This window comes from Clinocottus analis, unplaced genomic scaffold, assembly GCF_023055335.1.
Source record: "Clinocottus analis isolate CAN_PGR_092001 unplaced genomic scaffold, fCliAna1.0.p SCAF_4, whole genome shotgun sequence".
In the NCBI taxonomy this organism is placed as follows: Eukaryota; Metazoa; Chordata; class Actinopteri; order Perciformes; family Cottidae; genus Clinocottus; species Clinocottus analis.
Genome location: NW_027176153.1, coordinates 16,868,350 through 16,891,872, shown reverse-complemented (window position 1 = coordinate 16,891,872; position 23,523 = coordinate 16,868,350). Strand labels below are relative to the sequence as shown.

At 42.7% G+C, this 23,523-nt stretch overlaps 1 protein-coding gene across 4 annotated transcripts in view; it reads right to left on the bottom strand.

Moving 5' to 3' along the window:
• Window positions 1–23,523, bottom strand: part of fmnl3 (formin-like 3) — a 30,490-nt gene that overhangs the window by 3,656 nt on the left and 3,311 nt on the right. For 2 of the 4 annotated variants that reach the window (XM_068596909.1, XM_068596910.1), the window contains exons 2-24: window positions 14,412–14,495; window positions 14,184–14,264; window positions 13,605–13,681; window positions 11,295–11,378; window positions 10,667–10,813; window positions 9,651–9,759; window positions 9,419–9,495; window positions 8,934–9,027; window positions 7,429–7,503; window positions 7,206–7,316; window positions 6,939–7,088; window positions 6,220–6,321; window positions 5,651–6,014; window positions 4,922–5,014; window positions 4,644–4,768; window positions 4,071–4,273; window positions 3,693–3,996; window positions 3,521–3,601; window positions 3,259–3,388; window positions 2,961–3,121; window positions 2,703–2,804; window positions 1,810–1,902; window positions 1,558–1,681 (exon numbers count right to left, since the gene is read on the bottom strand). In XM_068596909.1, the coding sequence (XP_068453010.1) occupies window positions 1,558–1,681; window positions 1,810–1,902; window positions 2,703–2,804; window positions 2,961–3,121; window positions 3,259–3,388; window positions 3,521–3,601; window positions 3,693–3,996; window positions 4,071–4,273; window positions 4,644–4,768; window positions 4,922–5,014; window positions 5,651–6,014; window positions 6,220–6,321; window positions 6,939–7,088; window positions 7,206–7,316; window positions 7,429–7,503; window positions 8,934–9,027; window positions 9,419–9,495; window positions 9,651–9,759; window positions 10,667–10,813; window positions 11,295–11,378; window positions 13,605–13,681; window positions 14,184–14,264; window positions 14,412–14,495 (2,971 nt within the window). Of the gene's footprint in view, window positions 1–271; window positions 394–1,557; window positions 1,682–1,809; window positions 1,903–2,702; window positions 2,805–2,960; window positions 3,122–3,258; window positions 3,389–3,520; window positions 3,602–3,692; window positions 3,997–4,070; window positions 4,274–4,643; window positions 4,769–4,921; window positions 5,015–5,650; window positions 6,015–6,219; window positions 6,322–6,938; window positions 7,089–7,205; window positions 7,317–7,428; window positions 7,504–8,933; window positions 9,028–9,418; window positions 9,496–9,650; window positions 9,760–10,666; window positions 10,814–11,294; window positions 11,379–13,604; window positions 13,682–14,183; window positions 14,265–14,411; window positions 14,496–23,523 lie in introns of all 4 variants that reach the window. The other 2 variants (XM_068596907.1, XM_068596908.1) reach the window with 2 other exon arrangements.

Genomic DNA, 23,523 nt, shown 5'->3' with positions numbered 1-23,523 from the left:
ATCACGGTAATGGCTGATTGTACTGTAAGAGCACCAACATATTTTTTCACACTCAAAAAATATGTTGTCAGACTCTACAGCTTTTCTTTTGCCAGGCAAAGAGGTTTGGCTGACTCCTATCACCTCGTAGGAATCCTCTGAAGTAGAACACAAACAACCAAATGACGGCCCAAGTTAGTTCACAGTGGTGGGTGGGGTTTGGGTGGGGTTTGGGTGGGTGACGGGGATCATGCTGCATGCACAGTGGGGTCAGGAGGCGTATGAGAGACACCTGGATAACCTTGGCATTAGGGGGGAGGGGCTAGCAGTTGGCGTCGTCACAGAGGTTGGCTTCACAGAAGAACCGTGAGCCGCGTTTAGCAGTGCGGGCTGTGAAGGGCACGCTCTTCAGTACTGGGGGAGGAGGGTAAGGGAGAGAAAACATGTCACACCTGAGACACTGCCCTTCTGGGGGGGACTAAAACACTGGACCACCTTCAAATGTCTTTCAGGAGACCGGAACGAAACTGTGCTATTTCTCCACTCTATGCAGCCCGGATTTATGGAAGCAAACCTTTTATGTGAAAAGGTTTAACTGTTTTAGCGCCAACATTTTTCCCTATTGTGCATTTATAAGCACGACATTGTTAATAAAGGATTTATAACACACTAAGATGTTTTGAACAAATAATAAGTGCTAATTATTGTATGTGTACAAGACTAACTAATTCCTCCGGTGGGCAGCCGTACATGGAGGCTGCTGTAAAAATAAATGCCTCAAAATATTATAAAATGTTTCTTTTTTAGTGTGTTATAAACAATTCATTAAATGTTTGTATCCTGCTTATATATGCTGAATAAGGGGGCTTAAAGTAAAGCTTTATTGGATTACAATACACTGATTATATTTTAGAAAAGCATCAGTTATAATAAGCTCTTACCAGCTCTGATAGTAGTCGCATAGAGCATCATTAATTACAAAAACAATGACATTAATGCATTTATAGTATTTACATGTTAAGCATTGATTAATAACTGTCACAGAAACATCTGTTAGCTTATTTGCTTTCCTGAGACTGTAGATACTGATTTTGTTTTTCATCCATTAAAGCTCTTACATGTGGAACTTTAAATGTCTGACTTTGGCGACACATTGTGGTAAATATTCAAGAAAGACAATTGCATAATCCCCAATTTTTTCTACAAACAAAAACATAAGAATACTGAAAAATACTATAATCTCATAAAATAATCTACACAGAGTGGCTTTGAAGAAGGACCCTGTCAATAAATAATGTACTAAATTGTATGTACATTTAAAGTCGAACTGCCTGGCTGAGTCTTTACATTAAAGCTCAACAGCTGCAGTACATTTCTAACGAAACATCCCTCCACGGAATAACTGGAGGCTGCTGTGCTGCTATGTGCTGTGCTCCAGATGTGGCGGTGTCTGGACTACGTAGCACAAGGTGCACTTCAAAGGATCTGAGCAGTGAATGACCACAGTCATCCTTGATCTGGGAGGTCCAGGGCTACAGGCACCCACACTGGGTCTTTTTAGGGTGTTGTCTGGCCCACCTGTGATGATGTCCTCAATAGTGCCATCTTTGCCCTCGTACACGGGCCGGTGGTCTTTGGCTTGCCGCTTGCGCAGCTCCGTGATGAGCTCGTGTTGCTGCTGTTTCTTCTTTTGAGCCTGGACCTGGAAACCAGTGGAGAGGATATTTGTGTTGTGCACTGTGCTTTTTGGCACGCCACAGGGCTTTATTTAGCACTGAGTAAACATATGATAGCTTTCATTCAGCTCAGTTGCGTGCACTTTGACCGTACCTTGGGGTCATGCTGTTTAGCCTCCTGAGCCAGTAACTTTTCTCGCATTGCTTCCTCCTGCTTTTTCCTCTGCTCGTTTTGTTCCACTGCATCCTGTTGAGAAGAGAAAACACGTGACCAGTCTGCAACAAGAGACAGGAGCTTAAATAAATCCAAGTCAATACGCTTGTGTGGCCTTTCACAGATAAAGAAGACGGGTCAAAAGTGGAATACAAACAGGACACACGCAACTTCTTATGCATAAAAAAAACACACAACACAACTTATTATAGATACAATACCTGTGTTTTAAAGCAATAGTTCAACATGGCATTGATAGCACTCTTATATTTAAACACCTTTAATTTCATTTAATTATTTCATGTTTCCGTTTCAATCCAGCTCCTCATATTCTTCACCAGGACTACTCCTCCCTCCCCTGAACCATCTTGGGAGTCGTATCAAGCGTATTTCCTGAATGTCAAACTCTATCTTGAAGTCACTCATACAGACACACATACATACACAGAAATCCTTGTGTTGCACATTTCCTTAAGCAGATCCCATAAATCCAGACTGAGAACAATCTCAGGAAATGTGCTGCGTGGTGTGGCAGGGCGGGGCTGTCCGGGGGTAAAGGAGATGAGGGACAGGGTGAGAGGGAGGGGGGAGAAGCAGTCTAAACACCACAGCTGCATCTTTGGACTCAGACCCAGCTGGCTTTTCCTGTTATTTGGCCTCGGACTATACGCCACGTCCTGTGGCACCGAAGCAGCCAAAGCTCTGCCCTGTTCTGCTCTCACTGAGACAGACAACATCCAAGTCTGAAACCAGGGAACTTCCCATCTGACCAGGAGAGAGAGCTGCACCCTGTCAGTCCAGAAGCGAGGAAAGATGGTCAGTCGTGTCCTCACCTTGTAGGCCCTGATAAAGCGCACAAACACAGGGAAGAACACCGAGGGCGGCGTTGTCTTGGCACTCTCTCCAAAGTAGTTCACCACATTGTTGAAGGCTTCCTAGAAACGGGAAGGACAGTACGCAAACACTGTTCAGTCGTGATTGGTAGTGTGTAAGAGGTCAGTGACCTGTATCTGGAAAAGAGGCACTATGTCTCATGTCTATTTTAATTTGTTCCCCCTTTGAGGTTGAGAGGTGAGGACAGGGTTTGATACCTCTGCTGTCTTGGCATCCTTCTGGAGTTTGTCAAGCTGTGTGTCGGAGGCCTGGACGAAGCCTTTCAGGACTGAATGGTCGTGGAGAGTACACTCTCTTCTGATCAGGTCCATGCCTTTCCCCAGCTCTCGAACGTCCAGAAGCACATTTTCCAGAGATACTTTTGTACAGACAACAGGGAATATGTTTTATTGACAGCAATACAGCAGTATGTGAGCATAGTGTTATAACAACTTTATTATTTCACTGAACAGATCTAAGATTTATATTAGCATATACTCATCATGCCGAACTCACCTGCCGCAGCTTTATCCACAAAGTGCAGTTCGTTGTAGAAGTTGGCCAGTTCAGGGTACTTCTCTTTCAAAATGAGAGCTATGTAATGGAGTAATGTCATCTTTCTGTCTGTAGACTTAGTGTCCAGCAGCTGTGTAGCAATAGGAATGAATGGAAATATTAGCAAAAGCACTGCACAAAAGGAACTATGGAGCATATTTTTTGCTGATTGGTTATCTGAGCAGTTGAAAAATGTCCCAAAATGTGACTACGTAATACTCACCAGATCAAGACTTTGTAATTTGAAGCCATACACGCAGCCTCGCTTGCTGCTGTTCATGTAGTTCCCCAAGGCTAGGATGATCTAGAAGAAAACCAAATAAAAATACATGAATATGCATAACCAATACGAACACTGCTGGAATAAAAACACCAGTCAAATAAACACTTCTTACCTCAAGCACTCTTTTCAACTTTGGCGCCGATTTCACGGAGGCGGAAGCAGCAATGACTGCATTGAGCTGCGGCGTGAGCATGTTGATGTTGTCAGAAAAGTTCCCAACAAAGGTGATGATGTTCATTCTCTGCGTGAGTCTCTCAATCTTGCTGAAGAAAAACATGAACCGATCTTCCTCCGCCAGCTGGTCCAGTGGACGCCGCTCACGCTCGTACTGACGGAACACCTTCACCTCATTCTCCGTGGGCAGGAATCGCATCAGACACTCCACAAAGTCGACGGGTAAGGCCTTAAGGTCAAACCTGAGTAAACATAACGCATAGTAGTTACCGTCTTGTCTGTATTGAGTATTCAGTGTTCAGGAAAAAGTGCCTACTTCTCTATTGCTTTGCAGATCTCCTCTGTGGTCTTGTTAGCCTTTCGCAGTGTGATGGCTAAGTTCTTGGAGCGATTGGCGTCCAGAAGGTTGACTTTGTTTACCGTCTTCTGGGCCACTTTGCTTTTTGTGCAGCAAATATCCACAATGGGACCCTGGGCTCTGGTCTTAAACAGCTCCTCAAACCGTTCCAGATCCAGCTCCTGCACATGAGTGATAGTTTACTTGTTGTGAACTAATATTAAAAGTCCTGGAAACACATTATCTCAATCCATTATGAGGGATGGTCTTCTGCTATTTTTTGGGACCAAGTTAGAACAGTTTTGGTCATTTCACATGATGTTATTTTTATCTGTGCTTTTCTGATTCTGATGTGAGGGGAGGGCTCAGTTGGAAAAAGGACCAATCAGGATTTAGCAATTTACTTGAGCTTTTGGGTGTAAATAATTAGTACAGAATAGGGTGTTTTTTTCCCCCCAAAACATGTTTAACATTGTCGTGCTCTTTAGTTATGGGTATTTAATGATAATTATGTTTTCAGGGACATTTTAGCAGTTTTATCTGCTTGTATACCTCAAGCACACGTTCATCATCAATCTCATTAAAGACTGTGCCGTTGATCTGATTGGGCTTCAAAGCCGTCCAATTAAACACGGGCAGGCGGAACTTGGTCTTGATGGGCTTCTTGATTCTGATTGCTGTATTCGAGAATAAAACAACAACAACAAATACAAGTGTATTAGTTTTGCAAGCCTTATTAATGCAATATGTCTTGTGCGTGTGATGCATTGTAGACATATATACATATAAAAAGTCTGTTAGCAACAACGTCATGTTATTTCAGCTCTTACCTGACAGACCCAGACTCAGGATAACTGATGGACAAGCATCCGGCAGAGGTGGAGCAAGAGGAGGTGGCGGTGGTGGGGCTGGTGCATTGTGGCCTTCAATCAATCAACAAGACAATGTTAAAGGCTTTTTACTGGAACACTGACCACACCAAAAAGTCATGTTTGATGTTTGATTCAAAATGATGATATAGGCTTGATAATCCTGTATTATTCCCTATGTATTCAATCTAATTCATTATGAACCTGTATTATATGTCTTGTAACCTCTGTGCTGTTATTTAAACTCCTGCAAATGTGATTTTCAAACTTCGTGAAGTTCCCGGACATAAACGGCTCAATGAAGACACAAAGACTCATAGTTTCAGGGGATCATACACTGCTGAAAACATATGTCTGCTCCTTTAAAAAAAAGTTGCCAAAAAAGCTGAACAATGCTCTAACAGTTGGTCCTGTGCTACAGTCGATCTGCGCACTCACACACAAAGGAAACAACTTGTATTTCCCTTTCCTGTCTGAGGTAGAAACCCACTGCTGCGACTCATCACCCGGCTTGGCACGGATGAACACAGAAGGGAAAACAAAAATAGACTTACTCAGAGGGTCTATGGTAAAAAAAAAAAAAAAGGTCAACTTTTACCTGAATGTGTCACCAGGAATACATGTATGTATCACCAGCCATACATACATGTGTCACCAGACAAAAAATCCCTGTGAGTCATGGTCTCTCACCTAAGGCGGAGGGAAGAGGAGGAGGAGGCGGTGGGGGTGGGGGAGGAGGTGGAGGGGCTTCACTGGCTGGTGGTAAACTAGTGTCTGGTCCTCCTGGTTCGGTAAATCCAGCTGTCGAACCCAAAGAGAGCTGCCCAATGTCCCCCAGCGGGATCCCAAGGCCACTACTCCCTACACCACCCCCGACAACCAGAGGCTCAATGGCAATGTCTCCATCAGCCTTCTTGTGTAAACGGATGGTGCCTTGCTGTTCGAGCTCCAGCAGCCTCCTCTCGAGGTTGAAGTGCCTCTGGAAGGCAGCGTCCTTCTCCTTGATCACCCTCCTCAGTGTGGTGACCTGGGTGTTGGTCGACTCGTACGTCTCCTGGAGAGTCACCAGGGGGCGATAAAGAGCACAAGACAATGACTATACGCATAAGAAACATCCTGTTTCCTGCTGACCTAATTTGCTATCACAGCAGTTTAGCTCCATGCATGTGAAACTGAGCTTTGCTAACACGCAGTGATGTGAAGCTTTTCGTATGCGAGGCGGGGAGAGCGATATTACATCATTGCGACTCACAGCTTACCCTTATTACATGCAGGTCCTTGTCTTTCTGAAGAAGCACCTTCTCAAGATCAGCTACTTTCATCATTGTGTCATTCTCAACCTCCAGCAGCTTCTCCGTCACCTGGGAAAGAAGACAGAGAGATAAAACAACAGAGAGATGAGAGGAGGTGTATTCAAGAATTGATCCACAGCATGGGCATCTTTCCCAGTCTTCCTCCCTCCTACTTGCTCCCTATACACTGTGTATCATCAATAAGAAATAAGATACACCCAGCAGCATGATGCAGCAACAGCATGACACAGCGTTTAGTTTTGATTTTGAACAGATTGCACATGTTGAATAGGAATTCAAAAGAGATTCTTCACCCTCATCCTCCCCCATCATTCCTGAATACTGAGAGCAGAGTTTGTTATGAAATTCCTAAAGTGATGTCAGGACTGCCCACGACCTTTCAATGAGAAGGTCTTTGCAAAGCAGTGTGGGATACAAAGGCAACTGCCCCAACAGTTTGAGCCAAAACAAGAACAATATTAAGGTTGTTTCACAGACAGCATTTCCCAGTGTTTTCCAACCCGTCATTATTCTGAAGCACTTGTGAAATGCAAACACAGAGTAGATTTTTTTTTAATCACCATGTGGAAACATCCAAGTTAAGTACATGGCTGGTGAACACACAACAATCTCACGAACGGGCCCAGAGAGCTCTGTTGGTGGCCCAGACTGGGAGGTGCGCTTACATGGGACAGGTGCTCCTCCAGTTCATCCACCTTCTCCAGAGCAGCATTCTTCGTCTCCGCATCTTCCAGCAGACCTCCCACGTCAAACACGTTATCCAGGTAGGCCTGGATCTGCACCGACAGCTTGTCACTCTCTGTATGTTTACATTTCTGACACGAGGGAGAATGAATCAGCATTAGAGATACGCCACGCCCACTGCATAAATAGTCTCGGTCTGAGAATATTTATTTGGACAGCCCGTTTTAACAACAGCATTGTCATCTTACCTCCAGGTAATCATCCAGTCCAAGCTTGGTGAATTCATACTGCAGATGGACTCTGAAGTTCATGTCCTCCACCGAGTGCACCACAATGTTGATGAACTGCATGCAAGCAACCTGGACCACAGACAGATTTAGTTTTACATATATTCAATTGGATGGATACTTAGATGGACATACATTCACACCCAAATAAAAACATGCATCAATGATGCAAAGCTTATCTTACCATGTAGTCGATGTTTCCCTCCTCAATGCGGAAGTAATCCATCAGTTTCTCAAAGCGATGCTTCTCCTTACACACCTAAAATGCAAAAGATGCAGCAATACAAAGGAGTTTAATAATTTATGATATTTTAGTTTGAGTTGAAATGGAGAAAACGTTCAAAACTAAACACTGAACAACAAAAAGCCCAACATGAAGAGAATCTGAATGGAAGGTAAAAATGTGTTTAAAACTCCTTTTCTAATGATAAAATATAAAGATCAACTAGATTTATGTTGGAGGGGTTGTAGCCAAAGAGAAGTGTCAGCCTCAACATGTTGTACAGTGGAGAGAGGACATTAAGTTTGTTTCTGACAAGATCAAAGCTCCAGAGCTCCAATTAAAACAGAGGTTTTATAAAGAAATGGACACCATTTATACAAGTTGTAAAGGCACCATTGTCTTTTTTCCTTCAATTATCGATGTACTTTGTCAACAAGATCATATTCCCTATATGTTTGCAGGTTGCTCTGTTATATCTTGAGTAGATGCAATAAGAATAAAATAAAGTAAAGAAATATATACATAAAAAACATTAGAGGTCCTCTGAAGTCCTCTATAAATCTACATTAAATTAATTATTGTAACAAACAACAAAGTATTTTGAGATTGCATTTCAGGAATAAACCAGAGCGTAGCTGCATGTAAACAGAGAACAGCTTCCTCCATTTGCAACAACAACCTCTTCTTATTATCATAATTCATGGGAAGGGAAGCCAGCAGAAGATAAAGACATGGGACTGACTTCTTGAGCCAAATTCCTGCACAAAAATACAATGAAAGGGGAAAAATGTTTCTAAAATGTGCTTTATCCAGCACTGTAACCATTTCAAAAAAGCCATGCCCATTTCTGACAGTCCTAATTAGAAACAGTAGTTGTAGACCTAATATTTGATTACTGCACAGCTGTGGTTAAATACCATAGGTGGCCTTCTTGAGAAATTTCAAAGACCTGCCACCTTGTATTAATGTATCATTAAATAAAATGACACTACAGGAATGCCATCTTGTTTTGACTGGTGGGTGGATTTGCTCTTGCGTCTCTCTGGGGCTTTCCGATTGTTCCGGTGTTTAGATGACTGAGTAGGCAGAAACCAAGAGGCTAAACCAAACGTTGTGGTCTACTTGCTCCCATCGGGGAGTTGATTCTTATCATTGTTCAAGGTTGGCTCACATCTGGTGTCCTAATGAGACTAATGACCTCAGACAGGCCACAGTAGAGCTGTGCTTACACCCTAAGTCGACACAAAATCTCCCAGAGCTCCTCCACGTTCAATCATCTACACTGGCTCTTTATTCCCTCATGCATAACAGATATTTGGGACGGCAAATTGTTAATATTCATATATCATAAATTATTGTTAGCACATTCAATTCTCACAGGGTTAGCCATGTATTACCAACACATATTTACAGCACAGCTTTAGATGATAACAGTTCAAGTTTCATTAAAACATTGCTTTGGGCACCTCTTTGAAGTTGTCAAATGCTGAAAGGATGATCTCGTGACCTCCTCGGACTAGACAGACGGCAGCCAGCAGCTCGAGGACCAAGGCTTTCGTCCTGGAAGTACAGGAAACACAAAATACTGGATGAAGTTCAACTGCAAACACGCTTAAATTAGGTGGGAATGCACAGTATTTATACTATCTACACTACAAGAATGTATGTCCTTAAAATTAAGGCAAACTCATCAACATCCTGGAGTTGAAATCTTCAATCCATACTGAAGTGTGAAGCAGGGCAGCCTTCTTTATGAAGTGATCAGCGCTGGCGGTTTACCACTAATGTTCCTTGAGTAAACATTCCTTAACAGCCTGTATAGACGGCTCTGATCCCCGACTACAGAGAAAAGCTGAGCCCCATGGAGAATGAGAGGCATATCATATGAACTGGCTGCAGGGTTTCCCCAATTGTTTGACCCGGCAATGGAGACGGGGCTGTCAGTTCTTACCGTGAGTTCTTATTGTTCAAGCTGAGAGCAATTTCATTGACTGCGTGTGCGTGAGACATGACCATATTGAAGCCATACTGCATGAAGAAGACACAGAGAGAGAGAGAGAGAGAACAGGATGTGGTGAGACAAACCTGAGCATATATAGAGCACACTGCACAGGAAGCATATAATCCTCACGTTTACAGCAGATATCTGTGTCGGATTGTGTGTGTTGGAGTGATGGTTTTACCTGATAATTCATGATTGCTCTCAAGCACATGATGCACACATGCACATCATCTTTTTGGCTCACAAGGCGAGAGTTCTTGATGGTTTTAGTACTGGAAACTGTGCCATAGCTGCAACGGATGGCAGAAGTTAATGTATGAAAGAGATTTACAAATTAAAGTCAGTGTTTTACTTCAATTTTTATGTTCAATCCAAGCTTGTTTTATTTATTTCTGGAGCTTTACTGGTAGTCATATGACTCTTCTTTCAAGTGTGTCACATAGAAAGAGGCAGAGAGAGAAAATTACAGAGAAGGAGGTCTGACAGAAAAAACTTAGATGGCTTTTGAGGTTACAGATGCATCATGGGAGATGACTGGTTTCTTGCTGCTGTCAACAGAGTGAGTTCCATGCACACAGACTGCTATTATATAACTGTATTGCCAAGTCATCATGTGCACATAGTATTACTTTCCTTGTGCAGTTCATACATGGCTTTTACAGTCTCTTGTGATCCAGCATTTCTGAATTATATACATACTACGGTAACAATAAATTATACATAAAGTTATACTAATACATATTGAACAGTTTTCCAAATCTTCATGTGGACTATTTATCTTTTAAATTTCTTCCACCAGACTTTACGCATTGTGTCTCTTCATCTCTTGTCTGCGTGTGGTTCAATGAGGAAGAAGACAACTGTCCAACATATGCTGCAGCTCACAGCTGGCTTTCATCTGAGGACAGTACAGACGCACATCTGGACAGATGAGGAAGGCCTATTACCGAGAGAGACTCATAACGCAAAAGGTCAAAGATTTTAGTATCTATCTCTGATACTATATCTGATTGAGTTTGTGCAGCGCCTGGAGGTCAAGAGAGAGGTCAGACAAAACGTAACTGATCAACCATTCAGGCATCGCCCTGAAACAAAACAGCAGGTTTTACATGCTAATACATGATTGAAGCATTCAAGGTAGCACAGCGAAGCAATAACGGGGACAGGTAGCAGAGAAGCTAGCTCAGCAATACATACCGGAGGACAGACTGGCGGGCAGAGCGCACCAGTGTGTTGCAGAAGGGTTGGGTGCTGGAATGGTGCAGATCCTCTATGGACCTGCTCCAAGATTTAGCCTTATCCAAGAAGCCATCCTCCCCATTTTCCAGCCCCTCAAAATCCAACCTGGGCCACATACAGACAGACACACAAGCCAACACAGAGGCACAGGGGATGTAGAGGAGAGGACCGGGGGAGGTTAGGTCAGCGAGGCAGCTTGGTAGAGAGCCGGGGGTTATCACAAGACCTGTCATCGAGCTGCATGATGAAGCTCAGCACAGAGATTCTGTCCCACTCAGGCAAGGTAGAGATCAGCACTACACCACATGGCATACACATAACACACATTTAGTTTGCCAAGTATGCAACAAGGCAAATAAATAGTTTAAAGATTGCAAATGCAAAGAGCGCATTTTTAGATGCACAAGCAGTTTATTACAGGTCCTACAGGACATTATGCGTTAACCCAGCAGCTGAATCCACTGCCCAACCTAGTTCCTCAGGATGTGTGTGTGTGTGTGTGTGTGTGTGTGTGTGTGTGTGTGTGTGTGTGTGTGTGTGTGTGTGTGTGTGTGTGTGTAAAGCGTACTTGTATAAAAGTACTTACATAAAAGCACACTGTGCAAAGGAGAGGTACTCCACCAGGACGTCAAGACCTCTGTTCTCATCATTGAGGAACTCCCTGACCCACCTGGTGACGCATGGGAACACAGAGAGGTTAGCAAGGTACCGAATCAGGAGCACACTCTTGTCCTTTTATCCTTTATAACTGCATTTTACCCATTTATGCAGAAAAATAAAGTGAAACAGAGAAAAAATGTAGTTGATCTGTATCTGGTTGTATCAATAAAACAATCTTGTTTTGGCCATCCTCCCTGGCAGCAATAATAACAAAAAAATCAATTTATCTTATTCGGTGTAATGACTTTATAACAGATTTAAACATTCACCTACCTAACATATTATAATGCATGTTATAGTAAGTAGAGGCAGATGTATATATAGATGAGTGATGAGCATTAATAGTATCTGGTCAGGTTCTCAGATGTCGGGATTTGCTGCACTTGGTATTATAGTAAAACAATTGAATTAATTGTGATTTTGGACGGTTGGTTGGACAAAAAAAAAAAGGATTAAAGACTGAAGTCTGTGATTCAGGCATTTTTTACCTTCTGACCAAGCTAATTGTTTAGACAGAGCACCAAACGAACAAAACCCCAGGTGAACCAGATTGTTGCCCAAACTCGCCATAGTTGTGCGTGCTCACGCGATTCCATGGAATAATATAGTTTCTGTAATTGGAGTAAACTTCTGATTATACAACAGCATGCATTTCTCCCGCCTAACTTCACCTTATGTATTGCAGCCAAGATGTTATCATAACTGATCAAGATGATTACAAAAAATGAAAGCAGAAGGATCCTGTAAGGCAGCTCTGCGGGGGGTCCACCCCCACCACCCCTGAATGAAGGAACTTGGCAGGAATGTCATGGAAAGTAAACCAGAGCGAGTCTTCAGACTCCACATTTAACTCCAGTTTTTTGGAGAGAGAAACTCCAAACAAAGGAATTCCCATTGCGATGAGTGAAAGAATGTGGAGGACATATGGCTGAAGGAGCTGAGCTCAGGTCAAATCTCTGACAGTCAACAGTATTTAGTCTGCCTCCCCCACAGGCCCCCTTCACCTCCTCCCCACGTCTTCAGAGAACTCCAGGGGGGGAAAAAGGATTGGGGTAAAAGGTTCTTAAAATAGTCTTGGGGTGCTGGTTAGGATGACAGTCAGCCAATGGCGAGCCAGGCAGGAAAGCAATCAGAGCCTCAAAGTAGCGCAGGGAGGGAGGGAGGGAGCGAGGTGAGGAGAAGAACTGAGGAAAGCAAACAAAGCAGTAAGAAGATTGGGTGCAGGAGGAAAGAAGAGGAGGGTTGGACACGGAGGCGGGCTTGATCATCAGTTTCCTGTCTACCATCACCCTCCCTCCTGTTTCTCCTTCCCTGCCACTGACCCCTCACTCCTTCCTCTCTTCCTCTCTCTACTCATCGCCAACCAGTTGCTATTTCAGATTTTCTTGGCAAATTCTTGAATAACACATCAGGACGGGCTCAGGACGCAGACATGCACAAAACCGGCATCTATTACACTTAATCCCATCCAGAAAAATCTCCTGAAAATAGCTTTCTTTTTTTCTCTGCCTGCGAGTCTTTCTGGGAAATGCATTGAAACAGAACTTTATTGATGAGGCCTAATACAATATGAGTTATTCTTGGCGCTCAACGAATGCTATGGAAAGTTAAAGTATTTTTACAGGCTTCTTTTTGGTTTGGGAATTCAGCGGCACACAGCGGTCACTGCAGCACATTTATTATGTGAAAGTATGTGTGTGACATCAGATTATAAAGTCAAGGATCATGTCTGCAACAGTGAAGATAAAGGCTGGAAGGGCTTCACATAACATCTGCATACACACTGGCTGTGTCGTGGAGCGTACAGTATTAAATGTCTGTGACAAACTACGACAAAACAATATGAAAGAATTGTGTGCTTAAAAATGTGTAAACAGAAAAGTCTGCTTGTGTGTTGTTTTTGTGCTTTCCCCCTGGGCTCAGCATTGGTCATCAGGCTTCCTGTCCCTCTGGCACACACAACAAAGCTTCCTGCTCAACACTATGGGGGAGTGGACGGGGCAGCACAATAGCTACCATCTGGGCATTATGAGGACCAGGTCTATGAAGTGGAGCTGCAGAGCCTGGCAAGTTAGAACAATGGAGGATATCTGGGCACCAGAAAGAGCTCTAAGTCCCTGCAGAAGCCCAGAAATGACTGTTCATAACCAGGAAAAACAATCATGTGGGTTCCTTCAGGTTTGTGCACCATTAAATAGATCTGTGTCAAATATTTCAGAGACTAAGTATCGATTACCCAATGTGGTTTGTCCTCAGTGAGATCTCCAGCTCCCTCAAGACTTTGGTAGATTCCTGCACCCGTCTGCGAAACTTCTGTAACGCAAAGCACAGAGATTGTTGTAGAGATATCATAGTGCAGGTTTTTAATAAGCAGTAAGAGTTTACAAGCTTCTTTTGAAACAGTGCTGATTTAGCATTACACTTTTGTTACCTGGTGGATTCACAAACTACACTTTAATGAAAACGTATCAAAGGCATTCGTCTTTCTTGTTTATACTTTGTTGGTGTCTACAATACCCAGAATGCAACTCAACCACCGATAGTTCAGTTCGAAATTCATGTGTGCAGTGCTAGCACTGGGCAACGTAAAACCACAAGCGGAGATGAGGAGACGATCGGGCTGTAACCTCACTTCTTTCTACAGACCTAGAGATTTTGAAAGCAGTATAAAATCCCCTTTATCATCAGCCACAAAGGGCTTTATGAAACTTTTTTCCACATGCGGAAGTACTCCCCAACAAGTGTAAACAGACTGATCGGTGGAGTTCCCCTTTAGGTGGACGCTATATTTGAAAGGACATTAGTAGTCTCCCACCTTCCGAGTGACTCCGGGGTCTAAGTATCCTCGTAGCTTCTGGATGTAGGTGTGAGGAGGATTCTTCACCTGAAACCTCTCCTGAAAATACACAACAGAGTAAGCACGGTAATGTGCAGTTTGCTCAAGTTACTGTGCTGGTACAGAATTAGTACAGTAATGACGACAGCTTAGTGTACATTGTGAGTGCTGGTTTTGTCGTTTATGAAAAAGAGCTTTTGAATGCACCTGGTCGCAGATCAGGTCCCACTTCTTCTCATTGTCATACTGCCTGAGGAGCCGCGCTTTGTCTGGAGGCAGATTCATAGAACTCTGAAAATAGAAGATGTGAGCATTAGTTTCATGTATGACCCCTTTTTTTCTGTTTGTTTGACTCTTTAAAGCAGCTCTGACTGAGTGTGTGTCATAGACTTGAGCTTTGGAGTCTCAGTATTGTTCAGGCGACACCTTCATTTTTAACCACAACAAGCTAGTACCAAAGTGCGGGCCTATTACCAAACCTGTCATCTAATCCCACCATAAAAAAAACACTTGAACGCCACACGTGAGGCCCTAATGCAGCCAGTTTACTGTGGCTCAAATTAAACCCTAAATGCTCTAATTTGTGTTTGGAGACCAACACACACACACTTAAGCTTTTTATGACCTCTTGACAACATTTAAAAAAATAACTAAACGACACAAGCTTTTGACGAAATAACTTTGCTGACCGAGCCAAGAGCTTGTCAACAGGGTTGGCACGGAAATCTTAAAAATGAGGAAGCAAAACAATATGAGGGAGCTTGCCAGCCCCTGAAACTAATCACCTCAGCATTTCTCTTTGAAGAGACATGAGGGATTGTTTGCACTGGGAACCCTCATTTACACCCGTACCAACAGAACCCCGGCAGCCCGGCCACAAACGGCCTGTCAGCTTGACCTTTAACCTCCAGCTATAACTCAGCCTTCCCTCTAAAATGCAGCACCCTGTTAACCCATCCAAGGCCAGACGTGATGTTCACACTAACATTGCTCCACTGGGTGGAGTGTTTGAGATGTGAAATAATAATTTGATATACTACTTCCCATAACAATCCCTCAAGGGTGGAACATCACATGTGAGTATCTTTAAAATAGGTTTTTCCAGGGATTGTTCACTCTGTCAGCACATCATGAATCATGCCGTCGAAAAAAGGACTGACGTAAAGAAACAGTGGTTCTGCTATTCTTGACAGCTGACTTATAATTTCCCAATAATGCAGCATATTTATGGAATCACAAATTCTAAAGCCAACTCAAAAGCACATGAAGCAACCTTAAATACGAAGCCAAAGAGGAACGCTGAGAAAATTTAAAATAGCAATGGCTGACAGTTATAATTGTAGAGCGAAACAGTGCAGGGATGTTGCTTATGGGGCCTTTGACATAACCTGCTCTGAGAATCCATGGCAGGACAGAGGAAAGAAGCAACATGCATACCAGATGTCCAGAATTAAAGGAGGAATGTGTTTATAGTAGTAGTTTATAATAGTAAATTTCCTCTCTTGTCTGACCCCCGAGTTGCTCTCTTCTCTGTTTCTCCTGGGAGAAATCTCACCTCAGATACAGTTTTTAGAACAATTGCACTCAGAAGTGAAGAGTAATAAAACACATCTCTATCTGTCTTTGATAAATCATCTCTCTCTGAGCATTTGTTACATGGAATGGACACTGCTTTAATGAGAATTGGTTCCTGATAACGTCTACTAGTCCTGTAAATAATAAACCTCCAGCTGGTGATTATCAAAAGAAAACTCATCGGGCTCATTGAATTATTATTAATTAAATCAATGTGGACAATTGGAGATGTCTCCTTTGGCTCTGGGGAACCACGACAAACATTTTTCGAAGATGTGGGACATTTTATTGGTAATTGAGAAAATAAATGGGCAAGTTAATTGATAATGACAATAATCTTCTGTCACAGTCCACCTACGTTTCCGTGGATTGACCGTTTTTCATAAGTAATGACGAAGAAGTACCAACTACACTGTCCCAAGTGGATCTCTTTAATACATATAATAATGTTTCATAGGCGTGAGTTGTGATGCAAACAGTAAATTAAAGCTGAAGCACTGAAGCAGAACTGAACAGCAAAAAGACACACACACACACACTCTCACACACACACACACACACACACACACACACACACACACACACACACACACACACACACACACACACACACACACACACTCATCCATTTAGACAAAAGGAGCAAATTTAAGTAAAAACCTACCCACTGATTAAGATTTCAGTCATGAATACATGAATTAAAAGACGAAAATAAACGATCAGTAAATGCAATATTCGTCCCTGCCATTACGAGTCATGAGGACATGAAGACGTTGATGTTCAATACTATTCTGCGCTTTGTCAGTTAGAGCCTCAGTCAATGTAAACAAAGGTGGGACCGTGAACAGATGTGTGAAGCTACAAATGTTACTGGTGTCAAAAAGTGTTTCTCCAATGACAGAGAAGGTAAAGAAGCGGTTTCTCTTGCGAAAAGGAAAAAGGCAGAGAGGACGTTTCCTTTCTGACTATTTGGGTAATTTGAGCCACGTAACCCAATTTAGCTAATTTCATTTCACTTTCTCCCACAGTGATACAATCTTGCCCTTCCTGTGTTTATAAGAAGCTAGAAAGAAGTTGTTTTATGGCAGTGGCCCAGTTTGGGATTCATCGGCCCATTTTAGGAGTAAAATACTACAGAAATGTCAAAAATGTTTGGTGCTTGTTATGTTGCCATGTTGCCCACATACCCTCTCCTCCAGCAAGGCCTTTCTTGCGTGACCTGAGACTGGCTTTCCGAAGGATTCAATGTGGCGCTTTGTTTTGATCTGGTGCTGTGCCATTCCCATACTTTGACATTTGAGCTATTTTTTTCCTCATAGAAAATTGACAACAATGGCTGGTGGGCAGGGTCAGTGTCTGCCCCCTGGTACTGTGCAGAGCAAAATCCGGTTAAAACACAACACCAGTGTACACTGTGCAACCAGATGGACTGGTTCTATTATCACCACTATCTCTGTAATCATTACGCCCCATGTTGAGCACAGGAGGCAGAGTTTCCAAGGATGAGAAAGAAAACTGTCTGTATAACACTGTAATGTAGTTTAACTTGTTAAATTTACACTATCAATCTTTGCTTTTCAATGTAGTGATCTCCTCACACAAATCAGTTCAGAAAAAGAGTGAATAAATGTGGTGAGAAACAATATAATGGAGGAAATCTAATGAAAATAACAGAAAAACGATCAACATAAATTTGGATTCAGTGATTAATCTTAAAATTTAAAAAAAAACAAACATTTGTTGGTTTCTATTAAATGTGAGAATGTGTTGCTTTTCTCTGGGAAAGAAATGGTTTACTGTTTAATTGAAAATAGTGTTGAAAATTGTTGCATATTCAAAAGGAAAATGCCCCTAATATTATGCACAAACCCAGCGAGACACACGTTTAGAGGTAAAACTTTTTTTTAAAGGCTGTTGTGGAGGAGAATTAAGCACGGAGAGGGCATAAACTCTAAAACAGAGAGACATTTGAGCCGTCGACAAAGGAAGATGGAGGTTTTCAAGACTCGACAGTTAAAGTAGTTGAGGGGGTCAGGTTTCGGGTTAAGGAGGCATGGAGAGTCCAGGAGAGCCATCAGGGACTCGGCGGAGCAGTCAAGTCACGCATAACCCCCACAACCGAGGGGGGATGCTGCGGAGAGTCAACAGGGCAACGCTGTCTGCTCCAAACTGGACAGCTTCCTAATCCGAGCTGATTTACAATCAGCCTTGAGTTGAGTTTATGACTACAAACTCCAGCCGGATAGACAAATGGAAAAGAGTGACAAGATGGTTCCCCACTGATCTTTTTTACAGCTTCACACTTTCAGTCAGGATAAGATATAACACTGTTATACAGCAAACCAAACTGGCTCTGAGCTTCAGAGTTTGTTATTGTAGAGAACACACACATGTATTTACTTTGTCACAAACGCCCGGGAGAGATATGTAAGCTTATGTAAAGTGGACAAATCTGTATCCAATAACCTTAAGAATAATAACAATACACAAGACACAATAATAAAGGTGTTGTGCTGTGCTTTATTCCACGTAAATCCAATTTTCAGATTGATAACCTGACCCTACAAGTGGCCAACAAAGCAGGTGCATTCAATCGGATTTGAGCTGCCTGTGTTTTTATCTACTTTGATAGGTTGACACAGGCCAGGCTGAGTTGTCATCAGCTCAGAGGGAAAGACGTGGGTGGCTAGAGAGTTCACTTTGCTGGACAGAGCCTGTGGCAGATCAGACATCGAGGCCCAGACTGCCCCCGTTACCCCCCAACACGTCTGAATGTGTGCTCATCAGGGCGGGGTCCAGGAAGAAGAACTACTGTGAGCCGACATAATGAAAGAGTCACAGCTGCGCACCACAATGCACAGAGCTGAACTCAAACATTCAAAGAAAGGACATATGAACATATATCAATAATCCGGTAATAGAGGTTAATACTGGACCAGGCAATGAGGGGAGAGATAAGACCAGTAGCTGAAAGGAGAGTAATGGTCTGAAGAGGTTTCAAAAATGCAGGCCACTGATCCCTGTCAGGAGGCAGAACCAACAAGGAGGCAAAGAAAACAGAAGGAATGTGGGACTTGGCATGATTGTGTTTTTTTCAAGCCTACAGTATTTCAGGCCCTCACAAGGAGAAAAGAAAGTGATGATCCAGTGATTTTGCCAGCGCTGGATGGACATAGTTCAAGATAAATGCGTCTGCACACTAACCGGACGCGAGGAGGAACAGGACGGGTAAATACAAAACCAACATCTGGGCGCCTGTCTGTCACACTGTACCCACACGCCCTGATGACGACGTCAGGCGGGGCTTAACGAGGCACAATGACCCTATTTAATGACATCATTCATGGTAAACGTAAGTGTGAATCACACCGGCTTTCCATTAATGAACGCTATTGTTTGAATTCCTCCTTTTTCTTGCTATTGAAACACAATGAGAGGAGACAGGATGAGACGTTGTCGTCACTGGGCTGCAGGGACTTCCTTAACTCTTCAGGAAATCACAGAGTGCCCTGAGTAATGTCAGGTTTGTGCCTTCTGTTACGTGTAATACGAGCATGTGTGAGTGTTCTTTGCACATCCAATGTGTTTATGTTTGGACGAATGAATTGTAGATGTTTTTCCAGTTCCCAGGTAAGCCTCGTGGAATTGAAAGCGACAGAGCGGAGTGTGTGAAAACACTGGCCACTCTTTCTCCGAGCAGACATCCGATCACTCTATCACTCTTTGGCGAGGTAACCCGAACCAGGCAATCACAACAAAGCATGAGTCCTGGACAAAGATACTGGAGGACTGGGAGGCCAACAATGCAGATGCTACCAGGTTTCCAAAAGCAGAGCCTGAAGGTGGGAGGGGCAGAAATCAGAGAGGACAAGAGGTTTTTCTCTAACAGGTGGAGAAGTTTTCATGTAGCTCCGTACTCTTACCTGTCCACTCCCCCTAATGTTTACCCTTGTTTACAAAGCAAACAGACTCAGCTAAGAGTGTGCTTATTAGGATATTAGTTTAACAGGTAAGGCCAGACCTTATTTACATGCAACAAGTGAGACAGTGACCAAACCTCTTTCTTGACATGCGAAACTTAGGGCATGTAAAAAGGAAAACAGTGGAACACAATCGATAAACATAAATTACATCATTTGCTTTCCATTTCTCACCCAATACGCAGCTTAAACTCTTCAAGTAGATAATAGTAAGCTATACATTAGGACTGATTTATCAATAATTGTTCCCCACTAACCTGTGAACTGTTAATTTAACAACATCTCAGAAAACCCACTATTCCCAAAGTTTAGTGTGATGTCTTCGAAGTTTTGTTCATCCAACAGTCACAAATTCAAAGACATACATTAAAAATAAAATGAAAACGCTAATCCTCACATTTGAGACTGAAACTAGTGAATTTTGGAGGGTGTTTATCTTCCCTTCTTCTGCCTGAATGTCCCTTATTCCCTCATGAACTCACGTCTTCTACGATGTGACCTCCCCTCTGGTAAACCCTGTTGAGAGAAATAACTTTCCCTGCAGTCCCTTCTTTACAATTTAAGACCAAATGGTCATTTCACAGCCAGCCAAAGCAACAGGAAGTTGGTTTTCGGTTAATAAATCAAGAACTACCTCCCAAAACCCATTTACTCCTCCATTTATTTACCCAGTGACATTGTAGTGATGATCGACAGCGGTGATAGCAAGAGACCGTTATCATCACAAGATTCTTTGAGTCAAACAAATGGCCGCAGCTTGAGATAAAGACAAAAATGTCCTTCTGAAGCCAAATGTTCCTCAAGCTTCAAACGTAATGAGCTTATACGTTTTTGTGTTCCAAAACAACAGAGATACAACTATCCCAGCAATCCCACCACATTTATTTGTTTTTTTTTAAACATTGTAACTAGGAAATGTGAAGACAAACAAGGATGTAAGCTAGGTTATGACTGAGTTATAAATAAATACAACAATCGGTGATGACTTGGAGGTACTCGTTCATGCCTGCGAGGCCAACATCCTGTTTGTTCTCCTGTGTGCGTCCGAGCGGGGGCCAGGGAAGCCCCGGCCAACAGATGATATACACAGGGAATGTCAAGAATGCAGGTACATGAATGCCTCAATAACTCATGCTGGTAAATGCCTCTTGGCACACTCCCAAGTTAAGAAGGTGAAGGTCGGCCAAAGAAAAGGGGTGACCAATCTGCCCATGGGGCTGCAAATACAAGTTTTGAATCAAATTGGGTTTATCTTAATGGTTGAGGTTTTGTATTGCAGGAAACGGTGATAATGAAATAAAGAGAAACCAAAGCGCAGTCGAGATACATAGCGCTCACATGAGAACGACTGAATCACGTTACCCCTGACGTCTGAAAAAGTTCCCCTCTGTTTCTCAATACGACTTCATTTACCTCAAGTGTTACTGTAAAAACAGAAGTCTTGAAAAAGGAGAAGATAGAGAAAAGCTACTGGATGTCATTGAAGGAAGGCCTGGGAAATAATTACATCATGTCACTAGTGTGTAAGAGAGGTAGCTTTAATCCACTGGCTCTTTAAATGGGTTTACAGCAGTTCTTCTGAGTGTCCCTGTAAAAAGAGTGCAGCGGCACAAAGGGCACCAGGGGATGAGGCCCCCTTTCTAAAACAACACTGACTGACAGAGTCCCCATTGTATTGAGGAGGAAACCACTTCTCCAACCTACAGCCGTGTTGCAGCTGCATTAGAGAAGCATGCAAACCCCCACTGACACGCACATATGCACGCACCCAAAAAAAACCTTACATATGCACAGAAATGGAAAACACATGCAGCGTCTTTGCACAGATAAATGCGTCCAGATCTATACCCTCTATACAATTAATCTATTTCAATTATGTGCACAAACAACTTGTGCCAAGTGCTGAGTTGATGTTTCTTATACGCTTGAAAGTCGAAAAAGAACAATCTGTCACCAAAAAAGATCTGCAAAAGTAGACAACAAATACTTCTTGTGCGATATCTCTGCAGGTCTGTCTGTCTTTATATGTAATAGATAGCCTTTTTTGGTAATACTCGTAATGTAAATCAATACCACTCAGCAATCACACAGCCAGCTGTAGGTTAGCTTAGCAATACTGGAAACAGGGGGAACTAGTTAGCCTAGCTATGTCTAACCAAAACTTTGTGTTTTTACACTTTGTTCATTGTGTTCTAGTCGTATTAGTAAGTATTTCAGTATTTATGCTAAGCTACTTGTCTGAGGAGCCTAAGCAAATATATTTTACAAAATGTCGCTAAATGGGGATCTGTTATATCTGCTCTGTCATGGGCTTTTACTTGACCTTTGCTTTCCAAAATTACGACACAGAAAGGGTCGAGAAGCACTAAAACTCCCCATAAAGCCTGGTCCGAATTGGGTAATTGTGGCCCGAGGGTGGAGGGAGCCAGGTGGACAGCCTTGTGCTAACCCTCCATCCCCCCTGCCTGCTCCGCTGATCTAAAACCAATTTAACTATGTGCTCTCAACTCCCATGATCCCCCTCTTCCTATGATGTAGTTGCGGGTGGCTGAACCAGATGTACACACTCTTCCAACTTAAGTGACGGAATAACACATTTTCTTATTTTAGAAATGATGCGTGTGAGAAAGGGAGTGGCAGACATACTAAGCACATAAATAATCTGCGGCTGCCATTCAAATGAATGAACAAATGAAAATGATTTAGATTGTATGTCCAATAAACACATCGCACAGCTTGACTCCATTAGTTCCACTTTAGTGGCATCTATAAGACGCTCCAGCTTTCTTTAGACTTCAGCCATCACGACACAGTGATGTCAGACAGGCCGCTGGAGTCACATTGTCAGCATGTCGGACTTCTCTACCACTTTTCCATTTGTAGTTTTCCCAACATTTGCTGCTGCTGCTTAATGGTGAGAATGTTAACTCTCAAAAGAAAAGCTGAAACAACACATTTACGTGTGACGCAACTTGACGTAATAGTCTAAAAGATGTGAGTCAGAGAAATCGGTTAAAATGGTTTCCAACGCAATTAAGCGAGGTAAATTATCAAAAGCTGCGCCCATAACAGCTTTTAAATATGTGTGCGCTGTTTAATAACGTTGGTTAAGTCATTACAACCTAGAACAGTGGCAGGCCGCCAGTTCAAAGAGAATTTTCCCTTTCTGAGTTCTCCTGTGGCCTCAGCTGAGACCAGACCGCAGGAATCCAGCGGTGAATTGGTGCTCGGGCACTTTGAAAGAGGATCCAAGGCCAGGCATGCACCTTTGAAAATCCACTCACTGATCTCACATCATTTTCATAAAGACAGAGTCATATGGAGAAGGTTATTTCTTGGGACAGACCGACAATGAGAGTGAATTCAGGGTATGGGAGGATAGGAAACACTGAGTGGGTGAGTGAATGAGAGGTTCCACTTTCATTTGGAACAACAAGGATAAGTAAGAGTTAGCAAGGACAAAAGAGAGGGGAAAAAGAGCCAAAACCATCAAGTGGAGGCCACCAATGACTACGGTATGATTTTAAATATATAACGTCTATGCTGTGCAACTGTGAGGTCTAGGTAGATCTGTATCACTAGCTGAACTAATGGCATGTTAGTTAGTAGAAGCCTGAAGGAACACAGTTCTTATTGTAAAGTGAACCAACCACAGCGACCATTGGAAGCAATGCAATTTCCCCTTTAAAACGAAGAAAGGAAAATGCCAGGCAGCTGTTTCCAGCCACAAAAGACAGAACTCGGGCGGTTTGTGAGGATGCTGG